We start from the raw sequence: 18,472 nt of genomic DNA, 5'->3' as shown, positions 1-18,472 counted from the left end.
TCCAGCAGCTTGTGCTGGTATTATTATAACTTTTCCCTAACGTCTTCGGGGTCATATACCAGCGGTATGCTGTCTTCACCCAGTTCTCCTTTAGATTAATTGCGTAACTGTATTTTATCTTTTCCCTCCAGATTTTCTCCCACTCTTCTTGCTTGATATTTCTTCTAATATTTTTGTTCCATCTCTTTCTATAATTCTTATCTTTCTTTGGTTCAAGCTTCCACTCTACCATTGAGCTTGTTGACTGAAAGGTCTCAGGTTTAAATCCGAGGAGTGGCGTGAGCTTCCGCTGTCAGCCCCATTTTCTGCCAACCTGGCAGTTCGAAAACATAGAAAGAGTAGAGTAGATCAATAGGTAGTGCTCCGGTGGGAACGTAAGGGCACTCCATGTAGTCATGCCGACCACATGACCTTGGAAGGTCTACAGACAATGCTGGCTCTTCAGCTTGGAAATGGAGATGAGCACCACCCCAGAGTCATACTGGACTTAACGTCAGGGGAAAACCTTTACCTTTACCTTAGCTTCTAAAAACAGATGGGATTTGCTGTCTTTATGGTATTTAGGTTTCCTCACTTATACCAAATTTGGTTGCAGCACTTAAATATTTACAAAATATTTGTCATTCAGTTTTGACGCAACTGGAAACACAGATGTTTTCCTGCCAGGATTGAGGGGAGGAAAAGAATGTTATCTTATAATCTATCCATTTTATTTTATAATCTATCCTGGAGCCCTTGATAAGGACTTTAACACATTCAATAAATAATAACAATTAAAACAATTACCATATTGAAATATTAGCTGCTTTGGCCTTCCTTTGGGAAGCCAAAGTGGGGTACAAACAAGAAATGGAATGAAATAGAATAGTTAATACTTCAATAAGATAGGATGTGTCAGTTTAGATTGGGTTTTAGAAATAAAAAAATGAGCCGTGGAAATGAGTGCACATTTTGAGGCTCTCTGAAGTTTAAATGTCTCACTGCTAATAAACATTTCATACTAGTGAGTATTGAGGGAGAGTCTGATCTGCCATGACCTTATTACATAGTACAGTCACCAAATAAATCATAAATGGCCTCAAGTAAGTCTCAACTGACTGTAACGGGCGATCAATTACTGCTTTTCAGAAAATGTTGCTGCTACTGTTCTGTTGCCACTTTTCCTTTGTGCTCTTAAATCTGAAGGCAAAATTGTGGTTTTATTTGCTTGCAGTTTTCCATGGGATGGGTTTTTTCCTTCCATCTTAGCATAGGAAAGTACATTGTCATTTTAATGATGGTATAAACAGAAATGTCTTTGCTGCAACTGCTATATACATTTAGGCAATAGTGCTTAAATAATGTAATTCCAAAGTTGCAGTGCTATGAATTCCGTACAATGACCATCCTCAGTGATGTGATAGAAGAATGAAACAAACAGCTAGCTTTCTTGGAATTAATAAATAATCCTTTGGGAAATATTTAAAATATATTTTGCCCACTGCTCCGAAGGTGTTCAACATACTGGCACCCTGCTTTTATATATTTCTCACTTTTTTACATGACAAAGTGGTGAAGCATTTGTAATATTTATTATACCAGTGTGATATTTATCCACCAACATTTTATTCTGTCTCTCTCTTGACATTTTTATTGCATAAAATCTGGGATTGTATATGATCAATGCAATACATGTTTCACTGGAGGAAGGCCTTATATTGCATGCATATATTTTTAAATGGTATTGATCATACAAAGCTTTCGTTTGCCCATTGTGTGTCCTTTTGCCAATGGATTTGTTTACTCTTGGTTTTTATAACCATACAGTCATAAAAAAGAGAATCCAGCACATCTAGCTCAAGTTCTGAGCTAGTCAGTGGTCCATGCTCTTGTTACATCCCGAATAGATTACTGCAATGCACTCTACGTGGGGTTGCCTTTGAAGACTGTTAGGAATCTTCAATTAGTCCAGCGGGCGGCAGCCAGATTACTCACCGGAGCGTCATACAGGGAGCATACCACCCCTCTGTTATGTCAGCTTCACTGGCTGCCGATCCAGTTCTGAGCACAATTCAAAGTGCTGGTTTTGACCTACAAAACCCTATACGGCTCCGGCCCAGCGTATCTGTCCGAACGCATCTCCCTCTACATCCCGCCTCGGAGTTTAAGATCTTCTGGGGAGGCCCTGCTCTCGGCCCCACCTCTATCACAAGTGAGATTGGTGGGGACGAGGAGCAGGCCTTCTCGGTGGTGGCCCCTCACCTGTGGAATTCACTCCCTGGGGAAATTAGGTCATTGACATCCCTCCTCTCCTTTAGAAGGGAACTAAAAACATGGATATGGGACCAGGCTTTTGGGTAATCTGGCAGATAGACAAAGGACAATGACGACTAGAATTGATAGGATTTGACAATGTGGAATGAATTTACGGCTTCTGAGTTGGCGAACGTTGAGCATTAGACTGGGTTTTTTTTATTATAATGTATAATTGATTATTTTAATTGCTTATAATTGTTGTCTATATATGTTCTATTTTATTGCTGTGTTGGCATCGAATTGTGCCTTTTGTAAGCTGCCCTGAGTCCCCCCTCGAGCATTGAGAAGGACAGGGTAGAAATACGCAAAATAAATAAATAAATAAATAAATAATAAGTTGGTTACCATTAAGTTAGGTACAAGGATTAAAGGGTTTGTCCCGTTTAGACACTATACCTGGTGACAGATATAGAGCTACATGGTTTTAGAAGCTGTTGGGTGAAATGGAGAGAGGAATGAAACATTCTCAGTCAGTATTTGCAAAAGATTGGCTGATGTTCCAGCCTTGTTTTTCCTCCTGCATTTCTATGTGGGAAAGAAGGAAATGATTCAAAAGTTGTTCTTGAAAATGTCATCTAAGAGTGGGAAAAGTAGAGGGGGAACAAAGCCAGGTACTCTAAGCTGGCATTTCCAAATGCTAGATGAAATTTCAGTCTTGTTTCTCCTCCTCCACCTTCTCTTCCTCCTCCTCACATCCGAAGCAAAAAAGAAAGAATTGAAATGAAGTCCACACTTTCAAGCCAACTGAGGTTAGCCAGTAGCATTGCCCTCTTCTCTGTTGCCCACATGAAAAAAGGGAGGAAGACGAGAAAACCCAAGAATGGAATTCACGATTTGTACTAGCAAGGTGGTTGCCTTCTAGGATAGCTCCATGAATGGGATTAGAGTAGAAGGCAGATCAATTCATCAAATGTCAACATGAGTTATATGAACAATATTGGCTGAATTATATTCATGAAATAGAGATTTCCCATCCCTGATCTATACCCATTTCAGTCCAATTTCAGGTCTCAGTTGGGCCCTGAAACTATCTTGGTGACACTTTTTGAGAACTGATAATCATGAATGGCAAAGGCAGAACAATACTGTTGACTTTCCCCAAGAAATAATGAGTTTCCAGATCTCAGATCTCATAGTAACTTTGGATGAAAATAGGAGGAAAGAGAGAGAAGGGACAGGTGGTACAGCTGCATGTGCACTTGGAGGGGGAGAGAAGTGTGGAGCCCCTCAATTTGCTTCCCAAAGCCCTAAGGGCTCCATGGAGCACAATTTGAAAATCGTATTGTCAAAGGCTTTCATGGCCGGAATCAATGGGTTGTTGTAGGTTTTTCGGGCTATATGGCCATGTTCTAGAGGCATTATTTCTTGACGTTTCGCCTGCATCTATGGCAAGCATCCTCAGGGGTAGTGAGGATGCTATCTCTGAGGATGCTTGCCATAGATGCAGGCGAAACGCCAAGAAAGAATGCCTCTAGAACATGGCCATATAGTCCAAAAAACCTACAATAACCCAATTTGAAATTCACTGCTCCATAGAATTTGGTGCTAGGGCAGTGTTTCTCAACCTTCCTAATTCCACGACCCTTTAATACAATTCCTCATATTGTGGTGACCCCCAACCATAACATTATTTTCATTGCTACTTCATAACTCTAATTTTGCTACCGCTTTGAATTGTAATGTAAATATCTGGTATGCAGGGTGTATTTTCATTCACTGGACCAAATTTAGCACAAATACCCAATACGCCCAAATTTGAATACTGGTGAGGGGGGGGGGGGGATTGATTTTGCCATTTGGGAGTTATAGTTGCTGGGATTTATTGTTTTAACCTACAATCAAAGAGCATTCTGAACTATACCAACACTAGAATTAGGCCAAACCTGGCACACATGACTAACAGAAAATACTGGAAGGGTTTGGTGGGGATTGACCTTGAGTTTTGGAGCTGTAGTTCACCTACATCCAGAGAGCACTGTGGGCTCAGACAATGATGGATCTGGACCAAGCCTGGCACAATTACTCAATATGCCCAAATGTGAACACTGGTGGAGTTTGGGAACAATAGACCTTGACATTTGGGAGTTGTAGTTGTAGTTGCTGAGATTTATAGTTCACCTAAAATCAAAGGAAATTCTGAACCCCATCAACAATAGAATTGGGCCAAACTTCCCACACAGAACCCCTGTGACCAACAGAAAATACTGTGTTTTCTGATGGTCTTTGGTGATTCCTCTGACAACCCCTCATGACCCCCCCCCCCCGGGGTCCTGACCCCCAAGTTGAGAAACACTGTGCTAGGGATTATATTTTTTCATGGTACTTGAGAGGATTCTGTTCTGGCTTCTATGTTATGCAGTAGCTTCATATAACTGCTATTAATAGCTATCTAGAATCATAATCACATGAGGCAGAGGAAGTTTTGAACCCAGGCTAATACATTAGAAGCTTACTGCAGACATAACAGAATTGCTTTTTGTTAGTGATTCAGTAGTTTCTGTAGGCATTATTCTGGGACCAAAGCAGACTCCTACTTAAGGAACAGTTTATAGTTTGGGACACTATTCAATTCAGCTCTTAATATAGATACACAGGTAACAACCACAGCATGGAGCACCTTTCATCTGTTTAGGCCGATATATTAGCTGTAGCATCTCCTTGACCAAGATAGTCTTGTTACAGTGCTGGGTGTTTTGCCATCTCAGAAGTCTACTGTTACCCTGCATTAGACATCAAAATGTTGACACAGGTCCCGTTTTACTGAACCTGTCTCAAGTTCAAACACCAATTTTGATGAATTTTAGCTAATCTTACCAAACAAATACATGTTTTGCATTTCTATGGCTATTCATATGGTTTGCTTTATCAAGGCCTGTTCCCAGGTTCACTCTATGCCTCTGGGGACGTAGACCAAGTCAACAAGTTTCTGCTACAACTTCTTTTTCTAAGTTAGTCTCAAAGATGCTACAATTCCAGACTAACACATCTATATATTGGAATTCAGTCAAATACATCGTTTTAAAACATTAATCTCTTGTTTTGTTGATCAGATTTGGAATAAAAATTTCCAAGAACATGGCTTGGGAAAGATTTTTAGATACGTTTCAAGACCCCTTGATATTTGATATGAGCCAAGCCTCTACTACAAAAAAACAAGTCGGGTAAGAGAGAGATTACACTAGATTACAGTCTTAGCCTACGATTTCAGTAAAATGTCCTTCCACATTCTACACCACATGGTGCAGTTTACACATGCTTGGCAGCATTTCACCAGAAATGAAGGCAGAGAAATACTTTTACAATATGTATCTTCGGAAATTACCTGTTGTGGTAATATTTTATATTTTAAAGTATATATTGGGAATATAATAAGAGTTCATCTAACATATAATGTCTACAAAATCAAAAAATAATGTGGTACAGGCTTTTCCTTCACCTGCCTCCACAATCCTGTGCTGTAATGTTTTTCAACTGCTAATCTACTGATCTGGAGCCCCCGGTGGCGCAGTGGGTTAAAGCACTGAGCTGCTGAGCTTGATGATCAAAAGGTCGCAGGTTCGAGTCCGGGGAGCGGCGTGAGCTTCCGCTGTCAGCCCTAGCTTCTGCCAACCTAGCAGTTCGAAAACATGCAAATGTGAGTAGATCAATAGGTACCGCTCCAGCGGGAAGGTAACAGCGCTCCATGCAGTCATGCCGGCCACATGACCTTGGAGGTGTCTATGGACAACGCTGGCTCTTCGGCTTAGAAATGGAGATGAGCACCACACCCCAGAGTCAGACATGACTGGACTTAATGTCAGGGGACTACCTTTACCTTTAATCTACTGATCTGCATTCTTTAATCTGAAACTGTCATTTGCAAGGCATCCTATAATATATTGTAGGACAGATAACTTTGTGCATGCAGAATGCCAGCCAGGGTGCGATGTCTCACTGTCCTACTTTTCAACCAGACCAAATATTCCCCTTGATTTTTCTCATTTTTCATAGAAAAAATGCTTCATGTTTTGTTTGGATAAACATATTTTGGACTTCAATAAACATCTAAAACATTAAAAAATATGTTTGGATATATTAATTTCTATTGAAATGTTTCCGAAACTATTTTTGTAGTCCTACTAGAAGGAACTATGGGTTAGTGTCTGTAACTGCAGTTCTAATATGCCTTCAACCACAGGGTCCTTCTCTGAACAGAGCTGCCTTTCTGTTTTCCCTATTCCCACAGTATTGCTCATACTGAGCCAGTAGATATTCCATCTGTTGGCTTTTGATTCACCACTGAGGAATCACTGTCTTATTTTTTCATACAGTATTAATCAGCAATGTCTACTGAGTAAGATCACTGGCTCTTGTTTAACTGTGTTGTTGGTAGGCAACCATTCCCTTGAGTGTTCAGATAAAAGACTTTTCTAGTTTTGTTTAGATTGAACTACTGAATTTCTGAGTTCCAAACACATGCTCCACCGCTGAGTTACAACCCTTTCACTAGTATTGGATTAAAATTGAGCTGTGGAGTTCTGAAATTGAGTGGATGGCCCTCGCAGGTTTATCCAGCTTCTTGATTCTATGACTGCTGCTGGAAATTTTGGATGCGAACTCATTATTTTCCTCCTGCAGAAGCAGAAAATTGGATGAAGATGTGGCTAGTGACCGAATTCTCATAAAACTGCACGAACATATCCAGGATGCCTATTCCTCCCTCAAGAAGGCCTTTCTAATGCTTGACACAGTGAGAATAATTCTTTATAAACATCATATATTACAACATTTTACTAGTCACTATAGCCTTCCAGAATCTTCTCATATGCATGAAGACTCGATATTTGCTTTTAATGGGGAGATATTGGAAAAACAGATATTTATTAGGCTTGGTTGATCAAGAAAAAAATGGTTCTAAACTCATTTTGTATATAGGGGTCGCTGGTGGCTCGATTTTGAAATTATTTCCAAAATTTTCTTTAAAAAAAGATCGAAAATACCAGGAAATACGAATCGCTTCCTTTGTTTCGTTAATGGAAGGTGCTCCTCCCTCCCTCCAGAACCATTAAAATCTCGCAGTTTCCCTTTCTTCCCTTGCGGCGAGCTTCTCTCACCTTTCCTTCCCTTCCCGGCAAGCTGTCAGTCATGTAGAAGGGAGAGGTGGGCGTGGCCAAGCACAGCGCTCCTTGGAGGCCACGCCCCCAGTAACCTCCAAGGAGCGCTGTGCTTGGCCATGCCCACCTCTCCCTTCTGCATGATGGACAGCTTGCCAGGAAGGGAAGGAAAGGTGAGAGATTTTAAAACTAACGCTGTTCTTACCCATCCCCACCTCCTTCCTCTTTGCATCAGCAGCTTTGCGAGGTGGGCTTTGCGAGGTAGGCGTGGCTACGCCCAGTTCTTCCGCATCGCCACTTGTCGTCGGTAGCCATGGCCACCTCGCAAAGCCCACCTCGCAAAGCCGCCGATGCAAAGAGAAGGTGGGCATGGGTAAGAACAGCTGTTCCTGAAGGCTATGCTCCCAGCATGTACGATTCACTGCCAGAAGTCATAAGGAAGATGGCGGACGCGGCTTCGATATGGCAAAAACACTTCCGGGTTGCCAAAACGCGTCAATATTATTTTATTTACGATTTCATAATGATATTAGAAATTAACGAGCTGGATCAACCAAGCCTAATATTTATTTATGCATATATTGTATGTACTTTACCAGCACTGAAATGTAAGAAAAATCAGGTTCTCTCTGTGTAAGAAAGCCAGCTGGACAGAAAAGGAATGTTGAAAGGGGGAGGAGAAGGGGGACCTGTTATCTATACATTCCAGATACAGAGACTGGTACAATATAGCACCTGACTTCTAAGAAAGGAGCCTATCCCCCTTCCTCCTGACAGGTCAAAGTAGCCCCCCTGACTGATGAATGTAAGCTGTAAGCTATATGCTGCTCTTTAGAAAGAAATACAGAGACATGCCTTTCGCATGTTGGAAGATAGAATTTGATATTTCTATGATGCTAAAGTGACACAGTGAATGATGTCAATGTATGTAGAAGCATGTTTCTTTGTTTGTCTGCATTTGAAGTGTATAAAAGGGAAAGTCAACGCATTTATCATTGCTCTGGTTGCTTTTGGACACAGCTCCACTCCAGGGTCCCAGCTGGAAATAAAAGTGTACTTTTCTTTCTCCAGAAAGGATCTCTCTTGATATTATCTCTCCAATCATGCTGCTCCACTTTTGAGCTTGTGATTTTAGCTGCACTGATTTGCCTTGAGGTGATGACTTGTTTCATGCAATAAATAACCCACAAGAGCGTTGTCAGAAATATTATGATGAAAACTCTAAACCTATATTTGGAGCAGTACTTAGCAGAGAGCAATGGATCCAAAACAGTGCTAGTCTAATTTGGTTAAATCAAGATTATCAGCTTTCTTTGAGTAATTTAATTTACTACAGTAACATTTGTACTTTTGCACTCATGAAAAGCAAGGAATTGGATTGTGAGGAACTGGTATAAAACAATCTTCCTGATTTCCTTCTGTATCTATAAATTAAAAGTGTACAAAAGAGGTTTAAATACCCATGGAAGGATACAAAAATCACTCAAGGTTGCTGTTATGTGTTCTGCTGGACTAGATTTAATTATTCTGTATTCTTTCTGGCTGGGTTTTTAAATAGCTGTTCTTTTGAGTAAATCCCAGATGTTTAATTTATGTAAATTATTGTGTTAAAATCTGAAGTATTGTAAAGTTTCAGAAGTAGTCATACCAAACCAAGAGTAGGCTGAATGTTTTTCCTATTAAAAAAAATATTTTTGGCAGTATTTAAAAGCATATTTTCCTCTTCAATGGTTTTTCAGAATATCATCCAACATGCTGGCTAACATTCAAAAGTATTAGCCTATGCATTGTCCTTTCTGTAATATGACTCTGTCCTTAATATGCACATAATTAAGTCTGATAGCATATAACAGCATCACACCGGCCATGTGATCCCTAATTGACTAGGATTAGCCAAGGAAGTAGTTTGCTGATTTTGAGTTAAGAATCACAGACATCAACGGGATTCATGTGTAGTGAGTAACTAGGAGCAGAAATGTAGCCTTACTTTTTTCCCTACTTAAGTTATGATGTTGTATGACATTTATAAGACAGAGGTACTCCTGGTCAGTCACAAGGCCGAACAGGATATAGGGTTATAGTCTATGTTGGACTAGGTTACATTCTCCCTGAAGACGCAGGTTTGCAGCTTGGGTGTGATCCTGGATTCATCGCTGAGCATGGATCCCCAGGTCTCGGCAGTGACCATGGGAACATTTGCACAGTTAAAACTTGTGCGACAGCTGTGTCCGTACTTTAGGAAGTTTGACTTGGCCACAGTAGTCCATGCTTTGGTTACATCCTGTATAGACTACTGCAACGTACTCTACAAGGGGTTGCCTTTGAAGACTGTTCGGAAGCTGCAAATGGTCCAATGAGCGGCAGCCAGGTTGCTAACAGGAGTGGCACTCAGGGAGCACACAACTCCTCTGTTGCACCAGCTCCACTGGCTGCCTGTTTGCTTCCAGGCACAATTCAAAGGGCTGGCTTTATCCTATAAAGCCCTACACGATTTCAGTCCAACTTGCTTATCTGAATGTATCTCTCCTTATGAACCATCTAGGACATTAAGACCTTCTGGGGAGGCCCTGCTCTCGCTCCTGCCTTCTTAGCAGATGCGTCTGGTGGGGACACGAGACAGGGCCTTCTCAGTGGTGGCCCCTCAACTGTGGAATGCCCTGCCTAGAGATATAAGATCGGCTCCCTCCCTCCTGACTTTTCGAAAAAAGGTGAAAACCTGACTTTTTGAGCAGGCCTTCCCAAATACGACATAGCTAAACAGAATTATGGAGCTACTTGATAACACAATGGAATAACAATTTGACATGGAGACTCTCAAGGTAATGTTTTAAGGCTTTGTAGGGTTTTTATAATTTTTTATATCATATGCTATTGTTTTTAACAGAATTTCTTGATTGTTTTTACTTGTTATAATTGCTGAGGCATCGAATTGTTGCCAAATTGTGAACCGCTCCAAGTCACCTCTAGGCTGAGAGGGGCGGTATATAAATATAGTTAATAAATAAATAATTATGCAAGTTATGATAAATCTGATCAGTACCATCTAAGGGAAGCCAAAAGGAAATGGTACAACAAGAAAGTTTTCTCTTTTAAAAGAGAAATAAAGGATACCAGATTACAATTAATAACTAAATAGTGATCGTGTATGTGGAATCATTTGGGAGTGCAGTCAGATTCACCACTGCATCTCCAGATGAAGTGTTTAATGAACTTTCTTCCTGCCCTTCCCCAAAACATTCTCAGCCAACATTTGCAAATATGAGAAGGCCAGCTTTGTTCTGTCTGTCTCTTCCTCATATGTGAAGCACTGCTTGAGAGTGAAAATAGAACATGGACGAAAAGGGGCATCTGGTTAGATCCGCTGGGGGAGATCATCTGGAGTTTCAGGATGCAGTGTCATCTGTACGCAGATGATGTCCAACTCTGTCATTCCTTCCCACCTGCTACTAAGAAGGCTGTCCAGGTCCTGAACTGGTGCTTGGCTGCTGTGATGGTCTGGATGAGGGCGCACAAATTGAAATTAAATCCAGACAAGACAGAGGTACTCCTGGTCAGTCGTAAGGCCGAACAGGGCATAGGGTTACAGCCTGTGTTGGATGGGGTTACACTCCCCCTGGAGACGCAGGTTCGCAGCTTGGGTGTGATCCTGGACTCATAGTTGAGCCTGGAACCCCAGGTCTCAGCGGTGACCAGGGGAGCATTTGCACAGTTAAAACTTGTGCGCCAGCTGCGCCCGTACCTTGGGAAGTCTGACTTGGCCACGGTCGTCCACGCTCTGGTTACATCCTGTATAGACTACTGCAACACTCTCTATGTGAGGTTGCCTTTGAAGACTGTCCGGAAGCTTCAAATGGTCCAACAGTCAGCAGCCATGTTACTAACAGGAGCGGCGCTCAGGGAGCATACAACTCCTCTGTTGTGCCAGCTCCACTGGCTGCTGGTTTGCTACCAGGCACAATTCAAAGCCCTAAACAGGTTTGGCCCAGCTTACCTGTCCAAATGCATCCCCTCTTATGAATCAGCTAGGATGTTAAGATCATCTGGGGAGGCCCTGCTCTTGGTCCCGCTTGCATCACAAGAACGTTTGGCGGGGACAAGAGACAGGGCCTTCTCAGTGGTGGCCCCTTGGCTGTGGAACGTCCTTCTTACAGATATTAGATCAGCCCCCTCCCTGTTGATATTTCGGAGGAAAGTGAAGACCTGGTTGTTCAAGCAGGCATTTGAATAGGCAGTGTAACAAATATAGGAATACGGAACAATTGGATGATGAGACTAGATTTCGATCTTAACTATGAGACGCGAATGAGATGCTTTATTGATTTATATTAACTGTATGCTACTGTTTTAATTGTTTTTAACTGTTTTATTATGTTATTGAGCATTGAATTTTGCTATTGTTAACCGCTTCAAGTCACCCAAGGGCTGAGAAGAGCAGTATACAAATATAGTAATAAATAAATAAATAAATAAATAAATAAATAAATAACAGGAATTTGCTTTTCTGCTCTCTATTAGCAAACAGTTCATTTGGGTTTTGCAAGGAAGCACCTGTATACCCAACAGGATAGAGGTCCCACTCCCATTTCAGATAGTGACACAATATCCCAGTGATTCTAGGGGGGAAACGGAGATTGACAAATATTCATTTATTCCTGATGCAATTTATTGTATATGTAGGCCTAGTTTATAGAATAAAATTGGGTATAACTTCTGGTTAATAATGTTGTCATCTCAATTGTCTATGATCCACAGCCCATCAATTATCTTTAGACTTTAGACTGAAGGGATAAGGCAACTAGATAATTGCTGGTTGAATGGTTTCCCATTTTGTAGAGGTGTATGTGAGAGAGTAGGAGATGGGTGATTATTTATAAAGAAGGCTTCACCATTCCGAAAATAGCTTTCTGATATATCAACTTTGAACTTGAACATGCTGTTTTTTCCTCCCTATGGTGGCCAAGTATAACTTGTTGTTATTTTAATTTGCTAGGAACAGTTCTTTCAAATTGTATAGTTCTTATTTGGCTTAGCCGAGCAAATGATAAACTAGAGGGAAAATTAAAGTCTGCACATAGTCTGGACGGCTCCAGCAAAATGTGCTGTGGGCATACCTTCCAAATTCCTGCTGGCATGTTTATTACAGATTGTTATATAAATGCTAGATTCCACTTAATGTCTTAGACACTTACATAACAATTGCTCTAACTTTTTCATCCACTCTGGCAGCATAGATTGTGCAGTAAATCCCTCACGAAACAGAAAATTGCCCTAACAATTTACAAAGTAGAGCTCTCTTGTTTTTCACATCTCAGTGCATAATGGTAACACATAGCATATTAAGTCCCTCATTGAAATATAAGATTAAATCCTACTGAAATTGCAGAGTGCTAAATACTTTAATGAAGAATGAAAAATATCAAAAAATATGGGAGCTTAACTACAGGAAATTTTGGGTTGTTTCATGCTACCTGGTGGCCTCTGTATGAGTGATCCAGCGAGGCGTGGCACTATTATTAGGTTTGGGCAGCATTCATGCAGAGGCATCACTTGTGTAAACTGCTACCTCTAATTGAAGACACCTTGCATTGCAGACAGCAAGAGTCATGGAGACAACTCCAGTATGGAGGTATTTAATAATGTCTGTATGAATCCTGCCTCTCCATAAACCCAATGATTCCTTCCATACCTAAGTCAATCAAGTGTGAGTTCAGGGAGGTTGTGTCACTGGCTAATGTTACCCAGTGTTGCACTCCAGGACAGGAAAAGCCCTCTGACTGTATTTATTTATTTACGCTATTTCTATCCCGCCATATCAGCCTGAAGGCAACACAGCGTCGGCACAATTTGATGCCATATATAAAATACATACATTGATAAAAAAGCAAAAAAGAAACATTACAGTACATTTAAAATCATAAAAACAATGAACAATAAAAATTTTAAAAAGCTATATCCTCTCGTTCAATCCTCATCCGTTCCATCATCTTGGCCATTCCTCGGTCATTTTCTGATTCAAGTTTGTCCGTTTATGCTGAGGTTCCAAAAGCTTGCTCAATGAGTCAAGTTTTCACCTTTTTTTGAAAGGTCAGGTGGGAGGGGGCTGATCTAATATCCCTAGGCAGGGAGTTCCACAGCCGAGGGGCCGCCACAGAGAAGGCCCTGTCTCTCTTCCCCGCCAAACATGCTTGCAAAGCAAGTGGGATCGAGAGCAAGGCCTCCTCCAACGATCTCAAGTTCCTGGTGGGTTCATAGGAAGAGATGCGTTCAGATAGATAAACACCACACCGTTGATAGGAAAACAATCCTTTTATTGAAGATAATTAAAAAGCAGCAAGTAAAAAAGCACTTAAAAGAAATAGGTAAATCCAATTAGGTAACAAGATAAGCAGGACCAAAAATAGTCCAGGGTAAAGTTCAGCAAAGGAGCCCCCGGTGGCGCAGTGGGTTAAAGCACTGAGCTGCTGAGCTTGTTGATCGAAAGGTCGCAGGTTCGATTCCAGGGAGCGGCGTGAGCTTCCGCTGTCAGTCCTAGCTTCTGCCAACCTAGCAGTTCGAAAACATGCAAATGTGAGTAGATCAATAGGTACCGCTCCGGCGGGAAGGTAACGGCACTCCGTTCAGTCATTCCGGCCACATGACCTTGGAGGTGTCTATGGACAACGCTGGCTCTTCGGCTTAGAAATGGAGATGAGCACCACACCCCAGAGTCAGACATGACTGGACTTAATGTCAGGGGACTACCTTTACCTTACCTAAAGTTCAGCAAAGTCCATAAAAACAAAGTCCACACCTTTCTAATGTAATCCAGAAAACCAGGAAACATTAATCCAAGGAATGAGTAGGCATTCATACAATCCAAGAATCCAAACCATGAAACAAGAAATACTTAAACAAGAATCTTCCCAACAAGGCTTTCATGAAACAAGGATGAGAACTACACTTGATTTCAAACGATGTTTCATTTGACTATATTTCCCGTACTTGGAACTTTTATGTCCTCGTTAAGCTATCCCAATCACTCAGAAATTGGTTTCACTTTAATTGAGATTCCCTTATCTTTTTCTGTCGGATTCTGGCAGACCGCTGAAGCCATTGTTCGGTCTACCTGTTCTGACTAATCTCCTGCCTCCTATCTATTTGCTCATTAAGTTTTGCAGCTGGGCCAAGTGTCCAGTTGTTTTCAAGCCCCAAATCCTGGGATCTTTCTGGTAACAATTCCAGGAGTACACCATCATCCCCACACCCTTCAGGGACATTCTCATGGGAAACTACACTTTGCACAGGTGTCTCCTGGTCCTTCTCTGCATCAGTATCACTGACCAAACCATTGCTATCTTGAAATTCATTAGCATCACTTCCCATATCCAAAGCACCCTGATCCTGAAACACAATCACAGGCTGAACTCCAACACTCAGCCCATAATTAACATGCTTTGGACCAATAGTAAAGCTTACGGGTTTTCTTATTTTTCAGGCAATTCTCCACTCAGTATATTTAATTAATTAATTTTGTTTAGGCATGTAGGTTCATAGAATCACACAGTTGGAAGAGACCACAAGGGATATTCAGTTCAGTCTCTTGCCATATAAGAACCCTCAATTGAAGCACTCCCAACAAATAGCTATAGGATATGATGGTGTAGCCTCATTATTTTCAAAGACATCCCTTGTATGTCTCAGTGAATTCCATACAAATATCATTCTCCATTCTTAGATGTTGGTAGATGCCACATATTTATCCCAAATACTTCAGGGTCATGGTTCTAGTGAAACAGTAGTTTGATAGGTTGAATTGGTAGTTTCAGAGACATAATCATGTGCCCTGTCAAATGAAACTGAGATGTCAAAAGAAATGTTTTAGATTTTGCATAAAAGTTGTTTAGCCAAGCTAATGAGTAGATAGCTTACCCCAGCTCCCTGGTTTGGGCAGTTAAAGGACTTTAGAACTAAGTAGAATGGCTCATCCAACACCTGATACTGCAATGTATCATAAGAGTAAGTGTGAATTGTACCAATCTCTTATCCCGTGTCTGCACAGGCCAAATAAAATGTACTGCTATGAGTAGTCCAGATGACATATGACTAGTTCTGTGGCACAAATGCTTCTTTTATCCTTCAAGGCAACACAAGAAGATGAACTGCATGGGATCCTAGGCAACCCAGAGTCTGCACATCAAAACAACCCAGTGTTGTTTTCCCAATCCAAAGCAGCTTGCCAGCAGAGCCTTACTAGTGATGTTGCTTCTGGTAATTACATGGCTGGGTACCTTGTTGTGACCTTACTAGAGGCAACATCACTATCAAAACTCTGCTACAGTTTTTTAAGATATATAATTCAAGAATAAAATTGGGGACAGTTTTGTTAGTGCTAGCAGAAGTATCGCAGAAGCTCAGAATAATGGACTCTGGAGTCACCGGTAAAAAGCAGGTTTCAGCTTTACTTGAGCAGTTCATAAATCCAACACACACCATCAGCGAGCAGACGCAAAGAGCACAAAGCGAAAGAGATAGGCACAAAAGACAAACTGCAGCTGGAAAGGAGTTATCTCTGACACTCCCTAATTCTTCACACAGCAAGAACTCAGGGTCACATTCTCACAGCTTGATTCATTTGCTGTTTAACTCTTCTATGTAAACATACATCCTGACCATACAAATCTATTACAAACACTATTCTCCTACATAAAATTACATTTAAACATACATCATACATCATACATGAAATGCACACTGACAAATTTCTGGGTAATAATATTATCATCTCAATTGTCCATGATCCACAGCCCTCCAATTATCTCTAGACTACAGAGGTGCATGAAGGGATTAAACAGCTAGATAGGTGCTGGTGGAATGTTTTCCCATTATGTAAGATGTGTGTGAGGAGAGCTGCTTCTGGCCAGCCAAATAATGAGGGTCAGCCCACAAGAGGAACAGGGCATGGGTGCCAATGCACTGTTTGCCCATGTGGACTGCTCGAGACACTTCCACCCTGGAATGAGTGAACCTCTTATGGTGTACCCAAGGGAGCTATGCAGCAGACTACTCTGGTGCAGGTCCCACAGGTATGAGGGCAATATTTATTTATTTATTTACTATTCTTGTATACCGCTGTATCTCAAGCCCGAGGGCGACTCACAGCGGTTTCCAGAAAGCAAAGAACAAAGACATTGATTGTACAATATTGTACTAAAAAGCAATAATATTAATATTAATAATATCTATGTTATGCTCTAAATTAATGCATTATAAGTAAAACTCACAGCAACCCATTACAAATAATACCAGCATTTCCCTGATTTGGGGCAAGGGGAAGAGTCATTTTTTTCTCAAATCATCATGGCTATTGACTATCCAAAGAAGAAATGTTGGATCCAGAAGTTTAGTGAAGGGTTGGCAGGCAAAATTCACCTTAAATGTGAACACGATAGTGGACCATGTGATACTGATCCAGTGTAAGGGTGGGTTGTCGACTAATAAATATATGATATTTCTTCGATTGTAAGATGTAAGATGCCATTGATTGTAAGATACACAAAATTTCAGTAAGGTAAAGAAAAAAGGTTTTCCTGGCATTAAGTCTAGTCATGTCCGACTCTGGGGTGGTGGTGCTCATCTCCATTTCTAAGCCGAAGAGCGGGCATTGTCTGTAGACACTTTCAAGGTCATATGATCAGCATGACTGCATGGACTGCCATTACCTTCCCACAGAAGCGGTACCTATTGATCTACTCATATTTGCATGTTTTTCAACTGGCAGAAGCTGGGCATAACAGTGGGAGCTCACCCCGCTCCCTCAATTAGAATCATTAACCTTTCAGTCAGCAAGTTCAGCAGCTCAGTGGTTTAACCTGCAGATTCGAACCTGCGACCTTCAGTCCTGCCAGCACAAGGGTTTAACCCACTGTGCCACCAGGGGCTCCTATGTTTTTAGAGATGTTTATATAGGGGAAACGTGTGCCCTAGAATTGAAGAAATACAGTATTTCTAAAGTCAGCATTCCTTATTCTTTGATTCTGCATCCTTGGAATATCCCTGGATTCAAACAATATCCCAAAAATAAACCTTAATTTTATATAAGGGACACCATTTTACTATGGCATTGAATATAATTGGATTTGAGCCTTCATGGATTTTTGAATCCACAGGGAATCAAACCCAGTGGATAGTATAGTGGTTGCCTTGTCACTTGTAGGTTTGAGAAACCAGAGTGTTTGGGGTTGTTCCACATCCTTTTAGAGCCCACAATGGTTGGTCATGGGCTGCCATTCCATGATGTTTCCTGGCTATCCCTGGCTTCCTTTCATACTGTCCCCAGCTTCTTCAGTGGGGAGACGGGTAGTCACCCAATTCCTCAATGCTCCCTCTTAGCTTGCTGCAGGGACAGAGCCCAATGGAGCTCCACCAGAAGTAGTCCTGTGTCATATAATGGGCTCCAGCGGACTTCATCCTGCCAACATGCCAGCAGCTCGCTAAGATGGGGAAAAACCGTATCTAATGACATAGTGTGTCTGCTGAACAGTAAACGAGAGAATAGCTTAAACTAAAGACTCTGTGTAAATCTGAAGCCAGAAATCATTGAGGCTGATGCCTGTGTGCAAAGTATTTTTTCTGTGCCCCCAACAACTATCCTGACAAAGAAGCCAGTGGTCCAAGAATAAACTTTTAACTGTTGCTGCCACCTAGTTATAATCTAGAATAAGTCCAATGTGATTTTTGAGGGGAATATCCCTTAACTGTAGCTTGAAGTCTCCATAGTATTGTTTTATATCCCAATAAACTCTGAAATTGTTGCTGCTTTCAAATATATTTACCTTAAAACCTTTTAAAATTCTGTCTTACAAGCAAAAACATAGATTACTGCTATTGCTGTGAAATGGTTAACTCATTCCCCCCAAAGAAGAAAATATTAGTTTTTCTTGCTTTGGTGTGCAAAAACAGAACTATATTCTTTCCAAACAACACCATAAGGAGCTGTGAAACATTTCCTTCACATTTTATAGAACCGATTTGAAGGATCTTTATAAGGCTTCTGCTTGACTTTTGGTGTCTTAGGGAAAGACAGGGGAGATTCAGAAAGGGCCTGA

General features: G+C 41.1%; 1 protein-coding gene across 1 annotated transcript in view; it reads left to right on the top strand.

The window, feature by feature from the left end:
- Positions 1-18,472, top strand: part of EFCAB6 (EF-hand calcium binding domain 6) — a 195,047-nt gene that overhangs the window by 40,287 nt on the left and 136,288 nt on the right. Inside the window, exons 9-10 of the mRNA XM_060778167.2 lie at positions 5,346-5,456; positions 6,913-7,024. Coding sequence (XP_060634150.2) covers positions 5,346-5,456; positions 6,913-7,024 — 223 coding nt within the window. The remainder of the gene's footprint in view (positions 1-5,345; positions 5,457-6,912; positions 7,025-18,472) is intronic.

The sequence above is a fragment of the Anolis sagrei genome, chromosome 5, assembly GCF_037176765.1.
Source record: "Anolis sagrei isolate rAnoSag1 chromosome 5, rAnoSag1.mat, whole genome shotgun sequence".
Lineage (NCBI taxonomy): Eukaryota > Metazoa > Chordata > Lepidosauria > Squamata > Dactyloidae > Anolis > Anolis sagrei.
Note: the sequence above shows the minus strand (reverse complement) of the source record. Positions and strands in the feature narration are given on the sequence as shown.